Source organism: Stereum hirsutum, assembly GCF_000264905.1.
Source record: "Stereum hirsutum FP-91666 SS1 unplaced genomic scaffold STEHIscaffold_2, whole genome shotgun sequence".
Taxonomy (NCBI): Eukaryota; Fungi; Basidiomycota; class Agaricomycetes; order Russulales; family Stereaceae; genus Stereum; species Stereum hirsutum.
This window is the reverse complement of record NW_006763132.1, coordinates 3,149,939-3,159,497: the sequence shown is the minus strand read 5'-3', so window position 1 is coordinate 3,159,497 and position 9,559 is coordinate 3,149,939. Positions and strand designations below refer to the sequence as shown.

General features: G+C 52.0%; 3 protein-coding genes across 3 annotated transcripts; 1 reads left to right on the top strand and 2 right to left on the bottom strand.

The window, feature by feature from the left end:
* Positions 1-292: 292 nt before the first annotated feature.
* Positions 293-1,701, bottom strand: STEHIDRAFT_91655 (RNI-like protein; the record flags this gene model as incomplete). Its single annotated transcript, XM_007300156.1, has 2 exons — positions 1,495-1,701; positions 293-1,390 (listed from the first exon to the last, which is right to left on the bottom strand). The coding sequence occupies exons 1-2, from the start codon at positions 1,687-1,689 to the stop codon at positions 293-295; spliced, it is 1,293 nt and encodes a 430-aa protein (XP_007300218.1). The 5' UTR covers positions 1,690-1,701.
* A 908-nt stretch (positions 1,702-2,609) lies between these two features.
* STEHIDRAFT_49232 (uncharacterized protein) lies at positions 2,610-5,075 on the bottom strand (the record flags this gene model as incomplete). The annotated part of the gene is made up of 7 exons (XM_007299269.1): positions 2,610-2,961; positions 3,059-3,201; positions 3,277-3,491; positions 4,406-4,532; positions 4,673-4,781; positions 4,839-4,940; positions 5,026-5,075. The coding sequence occupies 7 exons, from the start codon at positions 5,073-5,075 to the stop codon at positions 2,610-2,612; spliced, it is 1,098 nt and encodes a 365-aa protein (XP_007299331.1).
* A 380-nt stretch (positions 5,076-5,455) lies between these two features.
* On the top strand, positions 5,456-9,546 carry STEHIDRAFT_50019 (SPX-domain-containing protein; the record flags this gene model as incomplete). Its single annotated transcript, XM_007299329.1, has 15 exons — positions 5,456-5,479; positions 5,536-5,601; positions 5,668-5,769; positions 6,014-6,095; positions 6,159-6,433; positions 6,494-6,502; positions 6,576-6,840; positions 6,907-6,945; positions 7,020-7,138; positions 7,218-7,452; positions 7,576-7,777; positions 7,880-7,987; positions 8,127-8,197; positions 8,285-9,153; positions 9,250-9,546. The coding sequence occupies 15 exons, from the start codon at positions 5,456-5,458 to the stop codon at positions 9,544-9,546; spliced, it is 2,763 nt and encodes a 920-aa protein (XP_007299391.1).
* Between the last annotated feature and the right edge of the window lie 13 nt (positions 9,547-9,559).

Genomic DNA, 9,559 nt, shown 5'->3' with positions numbered 1-9,559 from the left:
AGGTCCTGATCATGTCGCCACACAACACAAAGCAGTGTGGCCCATGCAAGCTCCACCCGAAAATTCGGTATTTCACGGTTGGATAAGGATCCTATACGCAAAGGTCGTAAGACAAGATTTCTATGAAGAATGTCTCAATGTATCGCGACATTCAGTACCGTCCAGGAATCGCCGCTACGTTCGACAAGTTCGCTCCTCTGGCGGCCTCTTCATCGGGATGAATGAAACCGCCATACCCTTATCATGCACGAAGATATGATCAAAAATTGAAATGGATAACACATCCAGTGCATCATCTAAGTAGAAAGTACAGCGCTAACAGCAAAACAAACATAAAGCAACGGAGCACAATCTGGACATACTCTCGGTTGACCTTCGAGTCCTGGTCGCCAATATCCATAACGCCAAACATATTGGCAAGGTCGCTCAATATCTCGTCGTCGTCTCCTACACTGCCTTGGTTTGGTACTTCGGTCCTCGCCGCATCCACTCCCTTCTCCTCCGGCAGATCCTCGTCTTCGTCCTCGATCACAACTCTCCCACCACGGGCCTCTAGCATTGCATTCAGAGCGCTGACGACGTCGCTCTCGAGGTCCTCGTTACAGGCGAGACCGAGCGTCGTGAGGGCGGGAAGTCGATCCGATAACACGCTTACCAGATCCTTGTACACGTTGTCCACAATATCATTGTTCTCCAGTAAAAGTGTTTCGAGTTCCTTCTGGTGACCATCCGCAAGGGCATGAACAAGCGCCATCGAGCCAGGAGCATTGAGTCCACAGTCTGAAAGGTCCAAAAACCGAAGTTTCCGCACGGCGGGCAAGAGCTCCTTCAAAGCCTGCCATCCATGATGCTCTCGTTCCGACATCGCAAAATCGATACCCGGATATGCATCCATCGAATTGTTATCTCGCAAGTTGAGATACCTTAGATCTCCACAACATGCCAATCCACGCAAAATCGCACCGAACCCTTCTTCTCGGATCCCATTATTTTGTAGTTCAACTTGTTGCAAGTTCGGGTGTGCCGCGAACGCTCGTGCCCAAGCCGTCGCGGATTCGTTCTCCAGACGATTCCGCCCGCACATGACGACACGAAGCTGGGAGGCCTGCCCTAAGTTTGTGCTGAGCCTCGCGGCTTCGATGAGAGCGTTGGCGACGATGGTACCCGCCTCGGGTCCGAAGCCATTATTATTCAGCTTCAGGACCTCGATATGACGGTTCTGAGTGAGAAGCGGCACAAGTATGTCCACGACGCGAGCACCAATGGCGTTGTTGCTCAGATCAAGCTCGACGAGACTCGGCTTGTCTATGAGAGCGTTGCAGATGAGAGGGAGAGCCTTCAGTACTTCGTTGGTGGAGCGACCGATGAAGATGTCCGAAAGTCCTGCGACCTAAAAGTTATGATCATGTGATGTGTAAGTGCGTCAGTGTGCGATCTCTAGATAATAATGGTGGCAATATACAAGATCGAACACAAATACTACTGGAAACGAACCTTCAGATGTTTGATTTTCTTGATCACTTCACCAAGAGCCTCTGCCGCCCCGACGCCAAATGTTACGTCCGCTAGGTATATTTCCTCGACGATACTTGCATCCAGTTCACCGATGTAAAGCAGAGCATCTTCTCGCGACTCTAATCTGAGATTCCTTCCACGGAGGTCGAATATCTTGAAATTCGGTAGCGCCATGATTGAGATCTTATAGCCTATGGCAAGCAACAAGGATGGGCAGCTTTTACTGTTGAAGACGATCCGGGTACGAGGTTATGAACGTGCAGTCCTTGTATAGAGATAGTAGTGAGTAGAGAGTGCGAGCAAGAAATCAAGTAGACAGCGAGAAAATCAAGATGGAATGCGAAGGGGAAGGAACGAAGGAACACGTTGTTCACAAAGCGCGACACCAAGGGCCAAATCCTGGTCCGATGCTCTCCGGTCCGGCCGGTGCGCCACGCATCCCAGAAATAAATTCGAAGTTGTGGCCCATCCATTCAAACGCTTCGGAACAATAGGGCATATATGTAGCGGTTCACATCAGTTTCGTTCGTCATCCTGAAAACGAAAAGTGTGAACTCGAAATCTCGAGCTAGTGCTAGATATAATACTCAGTTCACATTGAGTTTGGATCCTCGAAACGGGTCCACTTTTGCTCTCATTCCCGTCCCCTTTCCTGATGGCCTTTGATACAGTGATTCTTTTGGGATCTATGTACAGTACGTGGGCCTTCCGCCAAAGTGTGTGCTGTTTCGAACGACGTCAGTGAACGGGCAGAGGCCGGAGGATGCCCCTCTCGCATCGAAATCGCACAGAGTGTGAATTGAGCTTCGAGGCTCCAACGGGACAAAAATCAGAAGTATTGAACCCATCATGGGTTTAGTTCACATCGCAAAAACGCGATGTGAACCGCTACGTATATGCCCTAATACAGAAGATTATAACGTAGAGAATAACAATGCTTAGATGAGGAGTAGCCGTCTTGTAAGCAGACTGTTCTCATCGGAGACAGTCTATCTAATTTGCGGGTAAACCGCCACAAACATAGACTTCGCGTTTCCGTCCCCGAAACTTCTCTTTCTCCTAATCCCACGTCCCCTCCCAACCCGCACCTACGCCTACGCCTCACTCCCCACCCCCCTCGCTCCCCACTCCTCCTCCCAAATCTCCCTAACACCCTCCCTCATCCACACAACATTATACTCCACCAATCCTCTCCTCCCCTCCCAAATACTAGTAGGCAACACAGCCAGAAGAGCGAGATGAGGCGTGAGTTGGTGATAAGTTATCGTTGTCCCTTGGGTGGCGTTGGATTGGGAGGAGAGGGATAGGGAGGAGGAGGGGTAGAAGGGAAGTTGTGGGTGGGTTGTGGATGTTTGTGGTGAGGGTGATTGAGACGATGGTGTGTAAGATGTAGTCTTCGGAGTTGGAGCGACAGAGCACAGACGCAGCGGACTGTCAGATTCTGATCTTCACCACCAAGGACACATTGCGAGTAAGTCAGCAGGTCAAACCAAACTCTGAAAGCGCAGGGGAAGAGTTAAACGGCAGAGGAAGAGCAAATTACCTGTATAAAGGTCCAAAAGCATTCAAAGTCTTGATATAATCACAACAAAGTTCGTGCGTCGCACCCACTGGCGGAGACCCATCGTGCGCCACCCGCAGTCCCGACTTTATATCGAAGATGTACGCTTTTGAGGCTTGAGAATTCTGCGCGTTCGACGGTGGTAGCGATCTAGTCAATACAAGATACGCCGTATGAATTTAGACAAATATAGAACATACCGCACAAAACGAATTCAACAACTCCTCCAACCAAGGCAACGAATCCACAATCCTGCCCAGCACCTTCGAGAATGCCTCGTGCAAGGAGTGATCGTATATAGACGTGAGGTGGAAGTTGATCGGTATCATGTCGATGGCGTCGTTGGAGGGATCGGATTCGGCGAGGGCGTCTTCGAGCGAGTCGAGAATGCGGTCGTGGAGGGGACGGAAGGATTCTGTGAGAGAGGAAGATGTGTTATCAGTAAGCTTAGTATGTACTTTGCTAAAACCGTTGAGATGAACAGAGGTAGGCTGCCTGCCATGCTTTCAAAGAGCGTTTGCTCCGAATGGAATACGGTGCACCTCTCGACTTCGGCGTAGCACTGCATGTCATACAGCATTTGCCTAACAAGATCGAGAGCTCGAGCCAAAAGTCGTAATCACCAAGACACTAGCCTGACTCTCAGTCTAGATCACGTTACAGCGACTAATAATGTACATGCTAACCTAAACTCCTTTCCTAGTACTTCTAAAAGAAGAAAGGACGGATATGGTTATGGAGAACGGAATCCACATGACGGAGCACCGTGTTCGAGTCACTGGACCATGAACAGCAGAGCGTGAGGTCGGGCTCTCCCTCGCAGTCAGAAGAAGACGCGGACTTCGCGCTGAGTTTTGGACATGGTCTGAGTCTCAGTACTCAGTTAGGAGCATGTGGAGTTCGAGCACAAATGATTAGACTTGGGTGTTCCCTCTGTGAGGGACGGCTCGGTCTTACGCGTTTAGAGAGTAAGCAGAGGAAAGGAAAAGAAACAGAACCATGACCGTGTGAGCATCGATATATGTAGCGGCCTCCCACGTCGAAGCTCGCATCACGCCACACAGCACGCTCGGGCGCAATGTAAGCAGGCAATATAACGAGAAACCGAGAGAAGCTGTGCGCTGGACCACGTCTTCACAAAAGAAGGAAATTCGAAAACTCATATGGAGGGACGAAGATAGCGACGATGCCGTATCGCGCCAAAGGAATGTATGTGTGTGCATATGTGTGCGGATGATTGTGACTCTGGACTCTGGGGATAGCACGAGAGCTAGCCACAACGCGAGTCCCACACAGAAGGCGAGGTAAGAATGCAATGAACGGACATACCGTACTTGTACTCATCAGCGATTGCCTCGGACTTGTGTACAAAGACTTCGAGCGGGGTGGTGGGGCATTCCTGATACGCTTGTGTGAAGAAGTGGAGAAGACGAGAGATGGGGTGTGGATAAGAGTCCTTGTATCATAAAGTGAAAGAACAGAGACCGAGTAGAAGTCAGTGAGAATCAGAAGAGTTGGAGGGGATAAGACGGCATAGTACGGTGGGCTATGTCGAAAGAGTTCGAGGAAGGATATACCAGGTGAAAGGTCACGTACTTGGATATCAATGACAAAGATGATGAGGGAGAAACGGGAGAGAGGAACACCGAGGGAGTCTGTTGTGGCATTCCCAGGACAGTCCCAAATCTCGAGTGGAATGACTGTACTGGTCAGACCGCAGAATCAGGAGCTGATTGCGCTCGTCGGGAGGAGCGATACGCACTCGTATCTGTGCTTCAGGATACGGGTTGTGGGCTCCAGATAGAACGTCTGCTTGGGGACGCCCTCGTTGAAAAGGACTTGTTGGATGGACGTCTTCCCACTCCTGAACGACGGCGATCGGGAAAAGGTCAGGGGGTGCTCACTGCGCGTCAACTAGGACTATGGGCAGCCGAGGCTCACAGACACACCTTCGCTGGCCGAGCAGTAGGATTTTCGTCCTGTAAATATCGTCGCTCATCGTGGTCTCGGTCGACGAGGAAGCAGGCACGTTCATGGTCGCCGACGACGAACACGAGCTCGCAAAACGGGATACCCGAGTGATGGCGCCGGAGCGGGGACGCGCAAACGTGAGTGATCGAGATTTGCGTAAAACAATTTCAGAGATCGCCGGCGGGATCCGACAGATTGGCTGCCTGGGGATTCTTTTTGGAGGACTGGAACGGCGGATCACGTAACGCACGTTCGTTCGTCTGCGAATGCGATTCGACGTTGACCGACGCTGAAGTTTGTGGTCGTGTGCCCCAAAGGCAATACAAGTACCTTCGTCGCACGCCGCTGCTCTGCTTAACCTCCTCCATCTGATCCCTCCCCCTGTCTCTCCTTCGTTGACGACTGGTCATGAAGTTCGGAAAGAAGATCCAGGTGCGTTTCGGGTGGCACCCTACGCTGTCTTCTACTCATCTTTGCTCTTCTAACAGACGACGCTCTACGATGAGTGGAAGCCATCATATCTCGACTACAATGGCCTAAAGAAGCTTCTCAAGGTCCGGATACAATTCATGTCCTTTTGGCTCGTGTTCTTACTGACAGGAGTTCGCCGCACATTACAGCAAAGGACGACAGGCAATGATTGGAACGCCGAAGACGAAGCCTTCTTCGAGCAGAGGCTTGAACAAGAGGTTGACAAAATCTACACCTTTCAAGCCGAGAAGGTGCGCCGCTATGCCTTCCACTCCACCCTCCGTCCTTCCTCCGGTGCGCTCTGTGGCTCCTCCGACCCTCGCGTTCCCGTCTTCTCCGTATTGCCCGTACACGTTCGCATGTCACTGACCGCATTTGTTTTCTTTGCTATTTGCTTCACGTTCGTCTTGGGATCCTATTCCTCTATTGCCAATCATCGCCGCACTTTCGCCTTTCCTCGGTTCCGATTCTGCCTCTTTGTCGGCGAAATGTTAGACGTCGCAATTCGCGTCCCGTATCCGTGAAGCCCAGAAAAAGACAAAACGATTGATGTCCGAGACTTACATCTCCGAAGGCCGTCATCAATCCCAATCCTCCCACTCCCAGTCACGTCACAGCCGAAGCACCAACGATATACAAGCTACCTCAACCACAGCGCGCGAAGGCGACGACACAGAGGCGCAAGTCCGTTGCCACGACTATGCTCAAGATGCCGGCTCGGATGACGATTCCGACGACGACGTCGACGGGTCGAGCGAAGATGGGGAGGACGACAGACATTCGTTTAGTAGTCTGGATTCGATCGAGGAGCAGTGGCATTTGTTGGATGAGGAGGTTACGATCCTTGTTGCGGATGTGCATGATTTGGCTTTGTATTCGAAGTTGAACATCACTGGGTTCATGAAGATCTTGAAGGTTTGTGTTTTTGTCCACTCACAGTTGATAAACATCTGACCATCATATTCCGCTACGCAGAAACACGACGTAAGACCATATTACATTCAGACTCTCCGCGTTCTTTCTCTGCTAAAATCCTCATATCACACTCCCGCTCTAGAAACAAACCCCAACACCCCTCAAAGAACGCTTCATTAACCAATACCTCGAAAAACGTCCCTTCTACAAATACAACTGGGACGCCCTCATCGTCAAGCTCTCCGACTTATACAACATCGTCCGCACCCGTGGTCGTCCCGTTCTCGGAGACAGCAGTGCGGGCGGGAGCCAGAGCGCGTTTGTGAGGCAGACGACGAAGTACTGGGTGCATCAGGATAACTTGGTGCCGCTGAAGCTGGCGATCTTGAGACATCTGCCGGTGTTGGGTACGTGCATGTGATTTTGCTTTGGAGCGAGAGGGATAGAATTGACGTCTGTCCCTGCTGATATAGTGTTCAATCCGGATAAGGAGTTTGAAGATAAGGATGCAGGTCAGTTCCTTGGCTACCTCTGCGACGGGAAATATTTCCATCGAATTAACTGAATTTATTGTTCTTGTTGATAGCTATCACCTCGATCTACTTCGACAATGAAGACCTCGAACTTTACCTTGGCCGTCTCGAGAAGACAGAAGGCGCAGAAGCGGTTCGTTTGAGGTGGTACGGTGATATGGACGTCACCACGGTACGTTACTCACTCACTACTCCCTTTCTCCTCACGCAACACTCAACCACCAACATCCGCTCATCATCCACTCCCATAGATCTTCGTCGAGCGCAAAACACATCGCGAAGACTGGACGGGTGAAAAGTCCGTCAAAGCCCGTTTCCCGATCAAAGAGCACAACGTGAACGCTTTCCTTCGCGGCGAATATACCATGGATGCCGAGTTCCAGGCATTGGTAGAGAAGGGTAAAAAGACGCAGCAGCAGGTGGATGAGATGTTGCAGCTCGCGAATGAGGTGCAGTATAGTATATTGACGAAAGGCTTGGTCCCCGGTATGTTCATGTCCCTTCCCCTTTTCCCCTCAGCTCTCAGCTTTGTTCTCGGGCCTTACTAGGCCCTGATGCTACGCATGCTCGTCAATATTGACGTGCCTCTTGGGTTTGATTTGTGAACAGTGATGCGCACATTCTACAACCGAACCGCGTTCCAGCTTCCGGGCGACGCCCGAGTGCGGATCTCGCTCGATACCGAGCTGACGATGGTCCGTGAGGATAATTGGGATGGCGCGGAGAGGGCGGGTGATAATTGGAGGAGAATGGATATTGGGATCGATTGGCCGTTCGATCAGTTGCCGCAGGAGGATAAGGAACTGTTCAAGTGCGTTTCTTCGTCCCTGCCCACTTCATCATCCTGCGTCCTTGGCTTCTGCTATGTAAGTAGTGATTTACAGACTAACGGTGTGTTTTCTGCGAATTGTAGGTACGGTGTGTTGGAGGTGAAGCTGCAGACGCAATTCGGACAGGAACCGCCAGAGTGGGTGACTGAGCTCGTCAACTCGCATCTTGTCGAGGCCGTTCCGAAGTTCAGGTACGTTTTTTTATTCTTTGTCACTACCCCCAACTCTCCTCTCTGTCCTTCTGCAGGATTTTGCCATATTCACCCGCCATCCTCTCCCTCGACATTTGGTTACCTTTCGTCGGGCTAACGGGCATATAATCTTGGACAGTAAATTCATTCATGGATGTGCCACTTTGATGCCTCACCGCGTCGACCTCGTCCCGTTCTGGCTCCCACAAAGTACGCGTTCCATCTCCTCACTGTGCTAAACCTAAACATAAAACTGATCACATCAACCCAACGTAAAACACTCTTACTCCCCTCCAGTGGACGTCGACATCCTAAAACCCAACACCGGCTTCCTCACCGTCGAACGTCCCTCCGGCCCCTCCACCTCCAACTCCGCCTCACACTCCAAAACCGCGTCCGAACGACACATCTCCTCCGGCTCCGCGACGCCCGAAACGCCCGATGACGAGCGTGCGCGGATCCAGAGCAGGCGGTACGCCGAGCCGGTGTCGGAGGGCGAGGAGGACGAGGATATGGATATGGCGCCGGCGAGGGATGAGGGGAAGAGGATGGGGTTGAGTGTGGAGGAGGCGGCGGGGGCGATTGCGTTTAGGGAGAGGATGTTGAAGGAGAGGATGAGCGCCGCTGCTGCTGCTGCTTCTTCTTCTCCTGGTAATGGTCGTGATGGTGTGGCCAGTGATGCTAATGGGGCGGGAGAGGGCCCGAGTGCGATTCATTCGGAGGATGAGGGCGAGGATGGGGATGGGGAGGAAGAGGGAGATGAGAGGACGCCGTTTTTGGCGGGGAAGAACAGGAGGGCTTCGAGGACGGGATCGAATCAGAATGGGAATGGGAACGGGACGGTGGAGAGGCCTGCGATCAAGCTGGATATCAACCCCTTGGCGCCGTCGACGGAGGTGTATGATAAGGTGAAGACGGCGCTCGAGGAGAGGGAGCGGGAGCAGAACCGGAGTAGGAGTAGGAGCCATACTCGTGATGGAGAGCAACAACATGATGGCGAAGGTGAGGGTGATGATGGTGCGGATTTGGAGGCGGCTGGGAGGTCGAGAGCGGCTGGAGATGATAGGATTTTGGTTAATGATGTTGTGGCGCCGAAGGGGAAGAGGGTGGCGATTCCGATCAGGATAGAGCCGAAGGTGTATTTCGCGACGGAGAGGACGTTCTTGGTAAGCTCTCCCTCCTCCGCATCTACCCTCTTTCCCTACACCCTCCTTCCTTACACCCTCATAACTAACTCATTCCACCCCTCCCTCCCACCACAGAAATGGCTCAACTTCGCAGTCTACATCGGCACCATCGCCACGACCCTTCTCAATTTCATTCCCCCGGAGGACTACCACGGCCTCATCTCCGCCACGCTCTTCACCATCGCCGCACTCTTCGCCATCCTCTACTCCGCCGGCATATTCTTGTACAGGGCGATGAAGCTGAGGAAGAGACATACGGATGGGCTGTATTATGATAAGTATGGGCCGACGGCGCTGTGTGTCGTTTTGTTGGCGGCGTTGGTGACGAATTTGGTGTTGAGGTTGGGGGAGGTGGTGGATGGGGAGGATTAGGGACCCCGCCGCA